At 38.7% G+C, this 18045-nt stretch overlaps 1 protein-coding gene across 3 annotated transcripts in view; it reads right to left on the minus strand.

The window, feature by feature from the left end:
* The window catches only part of PTGES3 (prostaglandin E synthase 3), an 18731-nt gene continuing 686 nt past the window's right edge, over nucleotides 1–18045 (minus strand). The window contains exons 2-9 of one of the 3 annotated variants that reach the window (XR_006742854.1): nucleotides 6600–6713; nucleotides 6384–6453; nucleotides 5621–5719; nucleotides 4830–4919; nucleotides 3007–3069; nucleotides 1791–1961; nucleotides 1666–1690; nucleotides 1–1161 (exon numbers count right to left, since the gene is read on the minus strand). Coding sequence is in view for 2 of the 3 variants with exons in the window: in XM_036457359.2 (XP_036313252.1) it covers nucleotides 1142–1161; nucleotides 1666–1690; nucleotides 3007–3069; nucleotides 4830–4919; nucleotides 5621–5719; nucleotides 6384–6453; nucleotides 6600–6713; nucleotides 17671–17672 (483 nt within the window). In the remaining variant the exon portion in view is untranslated. Of the gene's footprint in view, nucleotides 1162–1665; nucleotides 1691–1790; nucleotides 1962–3006; nucleotides 3070–4829; nucleotides 4920–5620; nucleotides 5720–6383; nucleotides 6454–6599; nucleotides 6714–17670; nucleotides 18024–18045 lie in introns of those variants that run through there. The other 2 variants (XM_036457359.2, XM_045588141.1) reach the window with 2 other exon arrangements.

Raw genomic sequence — 18045 nt, forward strand, 5'->3', positions numbered from 1 at the left:
TTTAGAGGAGGACAACACATTTAGTTTTATTTCAATCAAATCACAACACTTTCTTTTCCAACTGCTGCAAAGTGCATCTACAATTTGCTATTACAGATCCACTTTTAAAAGGTTTCCTGTGACATTATAGCAAGCTTTCTTTTTTCCAAACAGAGAAATATCCCCAAATTCTTCCTCAAGTAAAAATAACTCCATTCCAGTAAATGGTAATACATAAAATTACAGTAAACCAGACACTTAAAAGGACAGCCAAAAAGTCTTCCAACAGTTTATTAGAAAGAATGTAGACATTTAAAAAAATCCCCACTGTCATGAACATAAATTGAGGTTTGCAGCCCTGGTACAAGCTGGATAAAAAAAAAAAAAAAAAAAAAAGAAATAAAAAATCCAATAGTGTATTAATAACATTTTTTCACTCATTTGCCATACTGACAGTGCAAATACAAATTTGGTCTAAATGTACAGACTCTCAAGCAACAATGTACAGCCTTTCTTTGTCCTCCATGCTAAGAGATGTAAAAGTTTAAGGGTCAAACAATACCAAATGTACAGGCTTCAAAAACCATCTAAGTTAGGGCATTCACTAGGTTTAGCTAAGATACATTTGGAACACTGACAAGTGATCACTTATGTACAATGTGAAGTAAAATTTTTGAAAAATAAAACTTCAGTGGAACAATCCTGAAGAATATACCAGAGGAACAATAGGTTACCAGTTTAAGGTATCAATTTGTTTCAGCCAGGTTGAGTCCATGTTCTAAAATCTAAAACTTAGTTATCTTTCCATAATCCAAGAGCTTCCTATCATGTCAGTATCTATGTTATGAAGTAAAGGAGACTTAGGTGAAATGTTTTTATTTATCACAACTGTTGTATCAATTGTCTAGGACGTCAACAGCATCATGGAAGTCTGGGAAATGTTCATGCATAAGGTTATTGCCTTAGCTGACTTAAAATTGCCCCATACAATGGTACATATCAACCCTTAGTGAAGCCTTTAAGAAAACAAACAGGTTGAAAAATGGGTTAAAGGAGGCAAATACAGCATCTGCCTTTAGAGCTATCAACTCAGGAATTCTCTCAATTATGAAATCTTGCAGAGAAGTTATTTTTCTTTCTCAAAATCCAGGGACGACATTCTTTATTCCAGATCAGGCATTTCTGAAAGGATTTTAACATGGTTAGTACAAAATATAAGGAAGTAATCCATCAATGTCAAAGTCTTATAGGGAAAGCAGCCAAAGAGAGTTAAACAGTTGCCTACTTTTTGAATTTGAATCTCAAATCATTAAAATTTCTGCCTTGGCTATTTATTAGAGGCCATAAAGAAATAATATTTTTCGGCTGAAACAGGTTTGGCTCAGTGGTAGAGCGTCGGTCTGCGGACTGAAAGGTCCCGGGTTTGATTCCGGTCAAGGGCGTGTACCTAGGTTGCAGGCACATCCCCAGTAGGGGGTGTGCAAGAGGCAGCTGATTGATAATTCTCTCTCATCGATGTTTCTAACTCTCTATTCCTCTCTCTTCCTCTCTGTAAAAAAATCAATAAAATATATTTAAAAATGAAAATAAAAATATTTTCGAAGAACTATGAAGTTAATTTCTTTATTTTGAGAACTGTGGTCTCTGATGTGAAATACTGTGCAGAACGTTTTTACAGACACTTACTCTCATCATCACTGTCTTGTGAATCCTGCAGAAGAGAAATAAAAAAGTTACCAAGCTGATCAAACATTCCTCTGCTAACTGAACAGTTTGCCTTAAAAAACTGAAACATTGTAGTTTTCACTCACGTAGCAAAGATAGGTGGTTATATCAAGCTTATTAATTTAATCAACTGACTTAAGAATGGGTTTACAGATGGACAGCTGAGGAAGATGTACGCCTTTTGGTAGGAATTGAGTCCATCCTTTCAATCCCTGTCAACCAGGCTGAATCTTGGTATAAAATGGTTTCTCTTCTCTCTTGACATTCAACGAAAGAAAATGGCTCAATACAGACCACTGGACTGATAGAAGACAATGAAGTCTAATCATAACTAGTGAATTGTCTAAGTATTTTCCTAAATGCATTGAACAAATTTCCTTTACGATGTTAACAGAATGCCAGGAGAGGAATGTTGAGGAGAGTAACCCAGTATATCCTTTTATAGGTTCACAATGTCCGTATGCTTACTTAATCTCTGACCAATTCACTTTTATGAAACTTGTTTAACTTTGTAAAAATAGTCCCCAGCAGACTGGTTTGGCTCAATGTATAGAGCATCGGCCTATGTACTCAAGGGTCCCGGGTTCGATTCCGGTCAAGGGCATGTACCTTGGTTGTGGACACATCCTCAGTAGGGGGTGTGCAAGAGGCAGCTGATAGGTGATTCTCTCTCATCGATGTTTCTAACTCTCTATCCCTCTCCCTGCCTCTCTGTAAAAAAAATCAATAAAATATCTTAAAAAATTATAATAATAACCTCCAGACTAACTTTTAATTGAATAAGGCATATATATTTTATAATATATATATATTATATTATATAATATATATTATAATAATATATATTATATATATATTGATTCTTTTGAAATGCATTGATTCTTTTGAAATGTGGTCTCTAAGAATGGCCCATTAGACATCAGTTCCCTAGTAGGTAACCATCCCTCAAAAATGAGCACCTTTAAAAAACTGCTTTACCCTATATTAGAAACAAACAAAGCCTTAGCTGGGTTTGCTCAGTGGATAGAGTGTTGGCCTGAGGACTGAAGGGTCCCAGGTTCAATTCTGGTCAGGTCAGGGGCACATGCCCAGGGTTGTAGACTCAATCCCCAGTGGGGGGTGTGCAGAAGGCAGCCAATTAACAGTTCTCTAACATCATTGATGTTTCTCTCTCAAAATAAATAAAAATATTTAAAAAAAATTTTTAAGTAGCAAAAAAAAATCTTGACTATATATCAAGCAATCTATAAATAATTGTTTCTTATTATTTTAATAAACAAAGATAAGAATTTATAGACTTACATCATCTGCTCCATCTACTTCTGGTAAATCTACATCCTCATCACCACCCATGTTGTTCATCATCTATTTGAAGTAAAAATTAGTTTTAAAAATGATGTTAAATTAAGCCCTAATTATTAGGTGGCATGCTCGAGTCTGCCATAGATTTCCACCACCAACAAGAATTTAAGTACCTTCTTTTCTGGAAAGATTATAGATAATTGTATATAAAATCCTGAAAAGTTATAGGAAAGTTAAATCTAAACTCTCATCACAGAAAGTTGAAGTTATTAAAATTCATCCAGCAAGATTATAATATATATATATTATATATATAATATATATAAAAATAATATATATATAAATAATATATATATAATATATAATATATAATATATATACACACACACACACACACACACACACACACACACACACAGAAATTAACCAACCAATTCCCAAACAGTAGTTACCACTGATGGGTAAGAATGGGATTCATTGTAGTTTTAAAGTTTTGTATACTAAGCTGACTGACATATGTATTACGGTATTCTCGTTACAGTTTTAAATACTGTGAAGAATCAATAAATGATTTAAAATAAAGTATTTCAGGATGCTTAGTTTGTATAAAAGTCCTGAAAATTGAATCAAAGGTCAAATAGTAACTTAGTTAAAAACAAGCATAATTCTTAAAAGACTTTATATCAATTATAAGAAAATAACCATATATATATATATATTTTCATATATATATATTTTTTTTTCCATATATATATATCTTCTTATAATAAATGGGGCTAACAACAAAACATGCTTACATGAAGTACTAATTCCCCATCTTTATCTGTTTCCAATCATAGAGCAAGTAATGTGTTACTGAAAGAGGTACAAATAGCCAAAGACAGAACTACTATCTGATGGGGAGGGACTCATCCCCCCAAGTTACAATTTTTCTACAATATTTAAACAAAAAATTTTAAGTATTTACACCACCATTATAACTTTGTAAACAAAAATCAAAGACTTCAAGTATATGTGCTTATCTGGACTTTAGAGTTAAATACTTAAGTCAAATCTCTTGGTATAAAAATCCTGGGCAATCTAGTCTTGAATAATATGAATAATTAGCAAAGTTTCCCTATGTCTAAAAGCAATGTTCAACACCTTAGTTAAAAGTTTTTGAGAGCAGAAAAAAATGCTCAAATATGTGCCAAATACAATGTGTGGTGCTGCGGATACAATGACAATAGAAACAAAATTGAATATATTCAAGAGCTATTTTAGGAGGTAAAAACAAAAGAACAAAGATGCAGTTAACATACTGATAGAGAGAGGCAGTGAAAGAGAACAGTGTTAAGAAGCTGTGACTTGCACAGCTGGATAAATTGTGGCACCAATTACTACAGGTAAGAAATAGTAGAGGAAAGACACGAGTATCCTTCCTTCACTCCTGAAATTAAGGTGTTAGAGCCATGTAAGGAGGAATGTTGTATTACATGGCTCCAAAATATAAGTCAGTTACTATATTCATGCTTTTAAAAAAATCTATCCCAGTGTTGAAGTAAAAACTAGTGTACTGCATTGATTGACTATATGATTTATTTTTAGTCTTTACACATCAACTTTAAAACTTAAACACTAAATTTTTTTAAACTGTAAAAGAATGTTAAATTTTAGGATTAAATGACTATTGTTAAAATCTCATTTAGTATTATTGCAGACTGGCCTTCAAGGTAAAGTAATACATGCCTTAAATACCACTAGGTACTTTAAAACCAAATTAAACTGTCTCCCTAGAAATATACTGGGAGGGAGGGCAGAAGAATGCATTTAAAAGAACTTACCTCAGAGAAACGATCAAAATTAGACATATCTTCATCTGAATCATCTTCCCAGTCTTTCCAATTATTGAAGTCCACACTAAGCCAATTAAGCTGTAGACCAATACAAACATCATCATATGATTAAGTTAACATACACCCATTGGCATGTACCTTAAGACTACATTTTTTTTGAACTGTGGATTCATACTCAATAGTGAGCCATGGAATTAGCACAAATACAGTTTTATGAAACTCCTCTCAGTTGTTAAACAAACTTACTTTTTAAAGCAAAAACAAAAATTCATTGGTAGCCAGGACCAGTTTGGCTCAGTGGATAGAGCGTCGGTCAGCAGACTGAAAGGTCCCGGGTTCGATTCCGGTCAAGGGCATGTACCTTGGTTTTGGGCACATCCCCAGTAGGGGGTGTGCAAGAGGCAGCTGATCAATGATTTTCTCTCATCAATGTTTCTAGCTCTCTATCCCTCTCTCTTCCTCTCTGTGAAAAATCAATAAAATATATATATATTTAAAAATTCATTGGTAGAAACTATACTATACCTGGTTTATTTTTTGTTTAGTTGCACCAAAATATGCGAGTCTGCCTCTTGAATGCAAAGACTCCACCAACTAGAGACTGATCTTGTTCTGACCTCACTTAGCTTTAAGTTAAAACTAATATATCCCAAAGTAGAGAAAAGGCTGTAAGTACTTAGCTTTGAAACCAACACTATGTTTCTCATACCAAACAAATGTATCTTTAATTACTTAAAGTAAAAATGTGAAATTTTCAAAAAAGAAAAAAAAAAACCTACCTTTGCCCTTTCTTTTGTTAATCTTGGCCATGACTGGCCAGATTCTCCTTTTCGTAAACAACATAAAATTGATCTGTCCGTTCTTTTATGCTTGGAATCCTAAAAAGAAAAAACACAAAAAACCACAAAAGCACTATCATACCATTTATCTCTTCAGTATCATTCATTCCTCACCCCTCCTTTCTAATTTCTTTCCCTACATTTCCCCTACACTCTGAAACATCTCCCAACTACTAAAACATCCCCTAACTCATAAGCTATCAAATTGCATGAAAAAAGGACGTTTTTTTCTTCCTGCATAATCATAGAAGAGTTTTTTAAAATTTCCATAGTTAGCCTGGCCAGCATGGCTGAGCATCGGCCTATGAACAGGGAAGTAACAATTCAATTCCAGGCCACGTGCACAGATTGCCGGGATCAATCCCTGGTATGGGGTGTGCAGGAAGCAGTCAATCACTGATTTTCTCTAATCATTGATGTTTCTCCCTCTCTCCCCCTCTTCCTTCCTCTCTGAAATCAATAATATATCTTTAAAAAATGCTAGTTAGATAAGACAAACTTCAAGTGTATAGCCAAGTCTTAATAGTGAAAATAAGAAAAAAAGAATATGCAGAAAAGTGGTTAGAAAGGGAAAACATCGCAAAATATAAATATATCTAGTTAGCCCTCTGAACTATTAAGAAAAATAGAATTAGTGCTTGCTAAAAAGATATGTCCACTTCCTCATGAATTAAATCAGTATTAAAGCATCAAGACTACTTACATTTGGATCAATACAGTGAAAAAGATCAATTTCATTTAAATGTTTAAAATTATCACTTCCTCCAAGACAACTGTGGGGAGAAAAAATTTTTTTTAAATGAGCCTCTTCAAAGAGGTAAAGGATTAATATAACCTCAGTGAAAACACAAAACAGCAAGCCAAAGTTATTCAATTATCTGAAATAAATTTTGCCCAATTATGTAAAATGTAAATTTACCTGAATGTAAGTTTGGATTTTTCAAAATTTACATTAACATCTTTACTGTCTTCAACACAAAATTCAATGAAGACATAGTCCCTTCGATCGTACCACTTTGCAGAAGCAGGCTGCCTACAGAGATAAAATTAAACAAAGTTAAGCTGGACTTCATTAGCTAAATATTTACATAACCTCCCAAGTTTAGCATATAAGTTACATATATTTCTATTCCATTAGAGCAGTGTTCCCAAAGTGTGGTACGCGTCCCCCAGGGGTACGGGAGGAGTTTGGTGGGGATACGCACTGCACCGTGCTTAGCTGCGCCTAATCCTACGTTCTCGTGAGTACGAGGGGTACTCAGCGTTACGTAAATTATAGAAGGGGTACACATATGTCAAAAGTTTGGGAAACACTGCCTTAGAGCATTCATTATTTTGAGGTAGTTTATTACAATTTCTAATAGAAACTACATTTTTACTCTAACAGCTACATTCCAAGTAAGCACAATGATACATTTAGGTAGCCCTGTCAACATATATAAGCCACTGCTTTAGAGCCCTGCTCCTAAAATTCAATTAACAGAAATAAAACACCAGAAAGAACTAATCCACCATCAACTGTGATATATGTAATATTCAACATTATAACTTACAGTGAATCCTAGGAACTGTGGGAGGAATTTAAAAGTATGAAAAATGGCGTGGCTCAGTTTGTTGGAACATTCCCAGTATACCAGAAGGTGGCAGGTTCTACTCCCATCAGGGTTTGATCCCGTTGGGAAGCAACCAATGTTTCTCTCTTTCAGTGATGTCTTTCTCCTTTCCTCTCTCAAATCAATGAAAAGGGGAAGAGGGGAGTAAGAGAAATGACAGTATTTGTTCTCAAAAGTTCTCACCTACAGCTTTTTCTCTGACCATATAAAGCAACCATTTTGTTTCTGGACAAACAAGTCTTCCTATGATTCTGAATAATTACACTAAAGAATTAAACTTCTTGCCCTAGCTGGTTTGGCTCACTGGTAAAGCACCAGAGGGTCCCGGGGTTTGATTCCGGTCAAGGGCATGTGCGTCAGGTGTAGGCTCCTCCCCGGCCTGGGCCCTGGTCAGGACTTATGCAGGAGGCAACCAATATGTGTGTTTCTCTAACACTGATGTTTCTCTGTGTTTTTCCCTTTCTCTCACTCTTCCTAAAAACCAATGGGAAAAATGTCTTTGGGTAAGGATAAACAACAACAAAAAATAATTTATTTACAGTCTCACCTTTATACTATCTATACATGTATCTCATACTATACTAGAAGCAACCTGGAATATTTGCTTTTTCCTTTTTATGTGTTCCTGTTTCTTGCAACAGGTAGTAGCAGTTTAAAGTCCCTTCTATACATAAAAGTTCCAACCAACTACTCATCAAAGTTTTTCACAACTGTTAAAACTTTTATTTAAGTGTTTTTATTGACTTTTAGATAGAGAGGAAGGGTGGAGAGAAAGAGAACCATCAACGCAAGAGACACATAGGCTGCCTCCTACATGCCCTACTGTTAAACTTGATTAGTCACTCCGCTCTGGAACGCTGTTATCAGATCTGAATGATGAAGGTTAAAAATTACAGATGGCGCCGAAACCGGTTTGGCTCAGTGGTAGAGCGTTGGTCTGTGAACTGAAAGGTCCCGGGTTTGATTCCAGTCAGGGCATGTAGTTGGTTGCGGGCATATCCCCAGTGGGGGGTGTGCAAAAGGCGGTTGGTCGATGTTTCTCTCTCATCAACATTTCTAGCTCTCTCTCTCTCCCCCTTCCTCTCTGTAAAAAATCAATTAAAAAAAAAATTACAGATGGCAGTTTCCAAAGTCTAAATAACAGATCAGCAAGGGTATATCTATTTTTTAAGGCATCTATTGGCAAATTAAGCAAAATAAAAGAACTTTTTAAATGCCTTTAAAAAAGTATCTAACCAAACTTCTGGGGACTAAGGATTCCGATTCCCAACTTCTTTTTTTAGAGTATGTGCTGCTGCAGCGAATCACAACTTCTAATGTTTGTATGTTAATATAGCTAACAAGCAATTTAGTTTTATGAATAGACCACACATTATTTCTAATTTTTTCTTGCCCAAACAGTATTTTCAATATGTGGTAACATGTTGTCAATAACGGAAAATATTTGCAAACTTAATAATTAAACTTTAAGTGACTAGGCTTATAGACTTTCAAATGGAAATAACCAGATAAGCTCTATTTTTAAAAAGCTCTAATGATAACAATCTGGAGTAATGAACAGCCTAGTGCCAAAATACTATTTCCAACTAAAAGAAACCAAGATTCCTACAGAGAAATAACCTCAAGTGGGAAATACAGATGACCCTGAGACATCTGTATTTGAATGAAATAAAGCTAGTGAGAACAATGAGGTCAGCCAGACTAGGAGGCAACAAATAAGGTCTATCATGGTGGCCAATGACAATATGAGTATCAGAATGACTGCAGCCCTGGCTCATGTTGCGTAGTGGTTAGAGATCATCCTTCACACCTTAGGGACTTGGGTTTGCTTCTGTCACCTTCCTTCCCCCCACTGGAGCATCTGCTGGAGGAAATTAAGCATCTCACACCAAAGCTTCTCTTTCTCTCTCCTCTTCCCCTCCCACTCTCTCTGAAAACAATGGGAAAAATATCTGAAGGTGAGCATTAACAAAAAAGAATGACTGCAAATTGGTTCAAATACATTGAATATAAAAATGAGGTTCTTATTAAGATGCTACAGCTTCTTTTTTTTTTAATAAATTGGCAATTAAAGGGAAATAGGCATTTTTTCCTCCCTTTCCTTTATGAACCTTTATTATTCATGATAACTGAATAGGACCAGCTCATGAAGAAAACTTCTTTATGGAATTCCACTTTGGTATGGAATAAAACATGGGGAGGAAAATCACTATTTTGAAGCCCTTAAACGGATTTGGCAGTGATCATCACTAGATGAAACAATTAACAATGACTATATGAACAACTGATAAAGAACTTAAGATCTTAGTATGACTCAAAGTGAGACAAACATATACTTCCTAATTTTATGCAACATGATACATTTCACAGTAAACTTAATTTCCATCTATAGAAAATGATAAAATATAACAAATGAAAAGGAAGCAACAAATCTAGAATATTCCTAGATCAATGGCACAGAGGGAAATGCTCTAGATTAAGAGACCTAAGCGTTATCAAACAAATGGAATTTGTGGCATAGTCTGCATCTTTTTAAAAAAATATATTTTATTGATTTTCTTACAGAGAGGGAGACACAGAGTAGAGAGTTAGAAACATCGATGAGAGTCATCAATCAGCTGCCTCTTGCACGCCCCCTACTGGGGATGTGCCTGCAACCAAGGTACATGCCCTTGACCGGAATCGAACCCGGGACCCTTCAGTCCGCAGGCCGATGCTCTATCCACTGAGCCAAACCTGTTTTGGCATAGTCTGCATCTTGATTCAAATAAACTAAACATAAAAAAGGATGACTGAAACTGTGGAGATCTGGATATGAACAGGCGATACGTTAGTTTTGCTAGTGTAAAAGGCATTACTTATCCTGTAAACGCTAACTGTGTATTAAGAATCTACAGTAATGGAAGAGGAGCACACTAATAGTGATCTGGTTATTACAATGGCCACATCAAAAACCAAGTATGTAAGTTCTTCAGTTTGTATTCACATTAAGGACATCAGGGAAGAATATTTTTCCTTTCCTCAAATTCATAGTAAGTAACCTAGAGTTCTATCACTGTTATGGGCTCAATTGTGTCCCCCCACCAAATTCATATGTTAAAGTCCTAAACCATCAGTCCCTCAGAATGTGACTGTTTTTGGAGAGATGGATCTTTTTTTTTTTTTTTAAATATATTTTATTGATTTTTCACAGAGAGGAAGGGAGAGAGATAGAGAGCTAGAAACGTCGATGAGAGAGAAACATCGACCAGCTGCCTCTTGCACACCCCCTACTGGGGATGTGCCTGCAACCAAGGTACATGCACTTGACTGGAATCGAACCTGGGACCCTTCAGTCCGCAGACCGACGCTCTACCACTGAGCCAAACCGGTTTCGGCTGGAGAGATGGATCTTTAAAAGGTAATTAAGCCCTGGCTGGGTGGGTCAGGTGGTTGGAGTATCATCTCAGATACCAAAAAGGTTGTGGGATCTGGGAGCATATGAAAGGCAACTAACTGATGTTTCTTTCTCAAAACATACCTCAAGTTAGGATTAAAAAATAAATAGGTAATTTAGATAAAATGAGGTCTTAGGGTAGGCCACAATCCAAAAAGTCTGGTGTGATTAAGACACAATTACAGCCTGGTCATTGTGGTTCAGTGGTTGATCATCAACCTATGAACCAGGAGGTCACTATTCTATTCCCAGTCAGGGCACATGCCTGGGTTGTGGGCTCAATCCCCAGTAGGGGGGCTGTTCAAGAGGCAGCTGATTAATGATTCTCATCGCTGATGTTCTCTCTCATTTCCCTCTGAAATGAGTAAAAATATGTTAAAAAATAAACAAACACACAAATTGGTAGTATGGGCATGTAAAGTACAGCAAGGGGAATATAGCATATAGTCAATATTATAATAACTATGTATGATACCAAGTGGGTACTGAAAACATTGAGAACATTTTATAAAGTAATGAAGCATTGAGAATATTTGTATAACCACTATTATATAACCACTATGCCATACACCTTAAATTAATCCTATATAATAAAAGCCTAATATGCAAACTGACAGAACAGCGGACCAACCAGTGGTCACTATGACATGCACTGACCACCAAGGGGCAGACGCTCAATGCAGGAGCTGCCCCCTGGTAGTTAGTGCGCTCCCACAGGGGGTGCGCTGCTCAGCCAGAACCTGTGCTCACAGCTAGCGAGCAGTGGCAGGGGCAGGAACCTCTCCCACCTTCACAGCAGTGGCAGCACTAGGAACAGTGGGCTGAGTAGTAAGGAGCAGCAGGCAGTAAACAGCGAGGGGTACCAGAATACAAGAGGGCGTAGGCTGGGCTCAGGGGCCACCCCTCACCCCCAGTGCATGAATTTCGTGCACTGGGCCTCTAATACAAACCAGATTGGCTCAATGGATAGAGCGTTGTTCTGCAGACCGAAAGGTCCCACGTTTGATTCTGGTCAACTTATGGGCACATTCCCAGTAGGGGGTGTGCAGGAGGCAGCTGATTGATGTTTCTCGTCAATGTTTCCAACTCTCTATCCTTCTCCCTTCCTCTCTGGGGAAAAAAAAGAAGAAGAAAAAAATCAATAAAATAAATACCGTATTTTTCGGACCATAAGATGCACCAGTTTTTAAGAGAAGGGAAATGAAGAAAAAAAGATTCTGAAACAAATAGTGTCCTAAAATATTTTATGTGCATTAAAACCCAACATCACAGTCATAAACACATGTAATCAACCCTGTAAAGTAAACAGCAGCATTTAGAACCATTTTAGAGCCGGGCAAGTAAAAAAACTTTTTTTTTAAAGTATATGTGTAGACTATATTTGGACCAGAAGACGCAGGGGCTTCCCCCCCACACACTTCTGGGGGGGGAAAAAGTGCGTCTTATGGTCCGAAAAATACGGTAATAATATTGACCATAAACTCAATAATATTTGAGTAATTGGGAGAAGAAAAAAACAACACTAAGAGGTTCAATTTCAACAGTAGAATGCGCTACATCCCTCTCCTTTAGGTTGCATCTTTGCAAAGCTGAATTTTTGGTGTTGCTCTATTAAATCAATGGGTAACAGGAACTGATGTAAATATCCAATCTGATTTCAAACTGTAAGTAGTTATGTTACACAAGAAACTCCATTTTTCTTCCAACTCACATGTATTGGCTTTTCAAAGAGCTTCTAGGCTGCTAAGACAAAATACTTAAGGTTTTGGATCCAATTACCCAATGAATTGCTAGGTTACTCCTCTTGGCCTAGCAGCACCATAAAAACAGTAACAAAAACATACAAAGACACCACTGGGGAACAAAGAATGTGAACCTAGTTCCTTTATTTGGTAATTCTCATTCTAAAATAGAAGGGAAAAAGTTAAGTTCTTAAACACCCCCCACCCCCCAAAAGTTAGTCCTTTTCTTCCAAGCAACTCTATGGCTTTCCCACATTCCTACTATGTGCATACCTCCCCCCAAAGCAGATAACATAATTTTTCTTCATACAGGTAAGACTCAAGATCAATCTCTTACTGCCCCCATTACAAATTTTAGAGCTTCAGAGCTCCACTAACTTAAGTCAAGAAGTATCACAGGTTTTAACAGAAGTAGTAGTTTAGATAATAAAACCAAACTGCAGAGATATGGTTATTTATTTGGAAAAGGACCACCTGAAAATTATTATTCCTGGAAAAAATAAGCCCTCTTTTAGGAAAATTGGGTTCCTGAATAGGGTTGTAATCCTATATGGAATAGCACCTCATACAAATAGGTGCTATTTGAAGAATTAGGTGCAAAAATTAAACATATATGTAAAAAGTCACATCTGTGTATAACTTAGATCCTTTCAGTACACAAAATATACTGAATTGGAAAGGGCCCTGACATAAAACTGTTTAGCAATAAAGTATGGCTACATGTGAAGATGAACTATTGCACAGAAAACCCATGGCAGCATTTTATTTAGTTTTGGAATACAAAAGGGAACGACATATTGCTCAAGGTAAGCTTTAAAGTAAACATCCTTAAAAAGTGGGGAAGCTAGCTTCAATTTAAAATCTGGCACCGCCACATGGCTGGCATAGTTCAGTGGTTGAGAGTTGACCTATGAATTGTGAGATCATGGTTCGATTGCAGGTCAGGGCACATGCCTGGTTGCAGGCTCCATTCCCAGTTCAAGAGACAGCCAATCAATGATTCTCTCTCATCATTGATGTTTCTATCTCTCTTCCTCTTTTTATTTATTTATTTATTTATTTATTTATTTATTTATTAGAAAATCAGGTTGTTGTTTTTTAAAAATATATTTTGATTTTTTACAGAAAGGATGAGAGAGGAATAGAGGGTTAGAAACATTGCTCAGCCGCTTCCTTTATATCTTCTACTGGGGATATGCCTAAACCAAGGTAGATGCCCTTGATCGAAGTCAAACCTGGGACCTTTCAGTCTGCAGGCCAATTCTCTATCCACTGAGCCAAACTAGTTAAAGCTCTCCCTCATTGAAATCAGTAAAAGTATATTAATAACTAACTAAATAAAACCTATCACTGCTAATTTACACAGTAATAATAGTTTACAACAAACTTAGTATTTCCACAGTAAAGTACACTAAACAACAATTTTCAGTGTAAGAAGTCAGATAAAATATGATCTAAAAGCATTTAAGAGCTAGGCTGATTCTAACCGGTTGATATTTCAAAAGTATTTATTTCCTGAAAAGTGACAATCATTAACTTTTTAAGACCTCAAAGTGATATAGCTTCTAGATTTTAAAACTAGAAAATACAATTAAACAGAAGAATCTTAATTAACAATACAGTACATACTGGTCTGCACTCTACAGATTTGTGAATTCCAGTTTCTACTGCCTTCTAGTTAAAGTCTAACTGAGGGGGGGGGGGCGGGGAATCCAGTTGCCAAGTTACAGTGGTTAGGAAATCAACACTTAACGAAGGCCATCATCAGTTACTCTTCCTTAACTTACAGAAATTAACAATATGCTATTAAAAATTCTTTTGGAGGCTGAAGACTGATAATTGTAGCCCTAAATCAATGGGTCCCGGGTTGATTCCAGTCAAAGGCACTGGTTGCAGGCTCCTCCCTGGGGGGGGGGGGGGGGGGTGTGTGTGTGTGTGTGTGTGTGTGTGTGTGTGTGTGTGTGTGCGCGCGCGCGCGCGCAACCAATTGATGTGTTTCTCTCCTATCTATGTTTCTATCTTTCCCTCTTTCTTCCCCTCTCCCTAAAAGTCAATGCAAAAATATTTGCCAGTGAGGGTTAACCAAAAAATAAAATAAAATAAAATTCATTAAAAATATATTTTAAAAAAATGTAGTTTCAATAAAATGACATGGACCCTAACCAGTTTGGCTCAGTGGATAGAGTATTGATCTATGGACTCAAGGGTTCCGGGTTCAATTCTGGTCAAGGGCATGTACCTTGTTTGCAGGCACATACCCAGTAGTGGGTGCGCAGGAGGTAGCTGACCAATGTTTCTCTATCATCGATGTTTCTAACTCTCTATCCCTCTCCCTTCCTTACAGTCAAAAAAATATATATATTTTAAATGACACGGTTTTTAAAAAAAGACTGATAATTTTATTTTGGGGACTCAATCCTATAAAGTTGAATGATGATAAAGATTTTAACAAATTTTGATAGTCAAATATGCTTCCAAACCATTTGCATATTAGTGAAGTACAAGATACCATAAAGAATTACTTCAGCCCTAGCTGGTTTGACTCAGTAGATATAGAGCGCCAGACTGCAGACTCTAGTTCAATTACAGTCCAGCTAGATCTCCAGTAGAGGGCGTGCAGGAAGAAGACAGTCAATCAATGCTTCTCTCTCATCATTGATATTTCTATCTTTATCTCCCTCCCTTCCTCTCTGAAATCATTAAAAATATATATTTAAAAACTACTTCAGCCCAGCCCATGTGGGACAGTGGTTAGTATGAACCTATGAACCAGAAGGGCAGTTTGATTGCAAACTGGTCAGAGCACATGCCTGCGTTGCAGGCTCTATCCCTGGTAGGGGGCATGCAGGAAGCAGCCAATCAATGATTCTCTTTCATCATTGATGTTTCTCCCTTTCTCTCAGAAATCAACATATATATTTTTTAAATAATTACTTCAAATAGCTCAACACTAATATTTCACTTTATAGTTAATGGGGTCAACTTAGAAATAAACCAACTACAACAGTTAAATTTTTTTTTAAAGGTAGTACTATTCTGTCTCCATCCCCCTTAGTTGGTTAGGCAGATCTTATGAGCCTGAGGAAGGGCCAAAAATCCTCAACTTTTCCAAGATAGGTGGGAGATTGTCTTTAAAAAAAAAAAAGTTTTAAAAAAGTTCTCAATCATTGCTAAAACCGGTTTGGCTCAGTGGATAGAGCATCAGACTGCGGACTGAAGGGTCCCAGGTTGGATTCCGGTCAAAGGCATGTACCTTGATTGTGGGTACATCCCCAGTAGGGGTTGTGCAAGAGGCAACCGATGGATGATTCTCTCTCATAGATATTTCTAACTCTCTATCCCTCTCTGTGAAAAAAATCAATAAAATATCGAGAGAGAGAGAGAGAGAGAGAGAGAGAGAGAGAGAGAGAGAGAGAGAAAGAGAAAGAGAGAGATTAGGAATGAATATCATTGATTGGCTGCCTCCTGCACAGCCCCTACTGGGGACCTAGCCTGAAACCCTGGCATGTGCTCCTGGTGGGAAGGAATCCAGGACTCTTCAGCCCACAGACCGACTCTATCCACTGAGCCAAACCGGCTAGGGCTGCGAACTTTTATGCAAACCACTATACAAAACTTTTACGTTGATTAAAGAAGACAACAATGCAATGGCATTTCTTTGTAAAAGTATATTTTGTTTGGCTATCTTAGTCTATTAAAAGCTGGTAATGCTTTAAATCTGAGGATTCATTTTCTACTCAGATATTTTAAGATTGACAATCCTACCACAGTATTTGGAATAGAAAGATGAGAGAGAATCATCCATTTCAAAAGAAAAAAACAGATTAAAACCTTCTATTGGATACCATTTTTTGGGGCGGGGATATTTCTTCCAAAATTCTAATAAATACATTAAGGAGTTTTCAGCAATACATGCATACTTCTAGAGGCTTGTTCTCCAGACATCAACTGGCTGGGTGTATCCTTTCTATATAGACTCCAGCCCAATACACTCACCGTTAATGTTATCATCTTATTTAGAAAACACTTGAAAGTGCATTACTTTTTGTAGGGGGGGGAAATTGTTTCCTTTCAAATGCTTTCCATACATAACCTTTAGGGAGCAGTTAATACAAAAATGAAAAATAAATTAAAAAATAAACCCCCCCACAAAAAACTATAAATAACTGGCAGTTCTCACATCTGAAAACGTAAAGCTTTTCTTGGAAGAGAATGTTTAAGGCCTGGACGTGGCAGCGCCAGGAATTCTTATTCAATTAAAATCACCAGGTTTTTCCCCTTATCGTTAAGAAACCTAAAATTGCCAAAGAACCTGTAGTGAAACAAATTTAAACTCTTTAAGACAAGAAAGCAAACACATACCTATTTCATCTCTAAATTAAGAAAGGATCATGGGACCTCGCTTAAAGTTAACCCAGAACACGGCCCACGAGAATCTTTCGGCCGGACACGTGCAGAACCGCCCTACTCTATGGCAACTCCCCGCTGCCAGGGACACGGCCGAGTTGTGGCAACCTTCACTCTCCTGGAGAGAGATCGGAGTCAGGAGAGGGCCTGGAAAGACCCAGGCTCGAGAAATCACGCCGCCCGAGAGGGAACTAAGTTGTGGGGACGGGACGGCCTGCCTCCGGTTGCCTAGTAGCTCCGGTTCATGGAGGAGGCCCGCGTGGTGGTCCCCGGCCGCGGGGAGCGCCCACCACAGGTGCACTGGGCCCGGGGCCCGGCGCGGGTAGGACAGGGCGGGGAACCAGGCGACCCAGGCTGCCCAAGAACCCAGCAATTCAAGGGGGTCCACGCCTCCGGGGCGCCGCATGGCAAAAACAAACAAACAAAAACACACACAAAAAACCCTCGCGGCACATTAAGGCCTAAGGCTTTAAGTTTGGAGAGTTCGGAATAACACGGACTGCAAAGAGGGGGAAAAGTGGGATTCCGGCGCGGGGGAAGCTGAGGGGCGGTTTACAAGTGGGGGAAGCGGACATCTGGAGGAAAAAATGTCCTCCACCCGCCAACGGTAACCGGAATCCAGACCCTGGGCCTCCCACCCTCAGCCGAGAACCAGTGCCACCCGAGAGAGGAGAGCGCCGAGGGGCCGCGAGCGGGGGAGGGGAGCGGAGCGCAGGGGAGGGGGCGGCCTCCGGCGCGGCCTCGGTATCCCGCCGGGGCGACCTTCCCTCGGCGGGGTGTCGCCGCACTCACATCGTGAACGGGGCAGGGGGGCGGGTGAGTGGGTGGGTGGGCCTCTCCGGCGACAGCTGCTGGGCCGTGGACTACACTCCGGGGGCGACTCCGGTGGTTTTCTCCCCGGCGCGGCCTCTCCTCGCTTCCCTCGGCGGCGGCGGCGGCGGCAGCGGCGGGCTCGGCCTGGTCCCCACAATGCACCGCGCGGGGAGAGCGGCTCCGCCGGTCGGCGAGGGGAGGAAAGTGTAGGAAAAGGGGCGCGAGGACGGAGAGCGAACGTGCGTGCGTGAGAGCGAGGGCTGCTGAGGCCGGGCGGCGGCTGGTGACGCAGCAAAATGCCCGGGCCCGGCTGCCGCGCCTGCGCACTCCCTGTGTTCGGGCCCCTGCGCGGCT

The sequence above is a fragment of the Pipistrellus kuhlii genome, unplaced genomic scaffold (assembly GCF_014108245.1).
Source record: "Pipistrellus kuhlii isolate mPipKuh1 unplaced genomic scaffold, mPipKuh1.p scaffold_m20_p_3, whole genome shotgun sequence".
In the NCBI taxonomy this organism is placed as follows: domain Eukaryota; kingdom Metazoa; phylum Chordata; class Mammalia; order Chiroptera; family Vespertilionidae; genus Pipistrellus; species Pipistrellus kuhlii.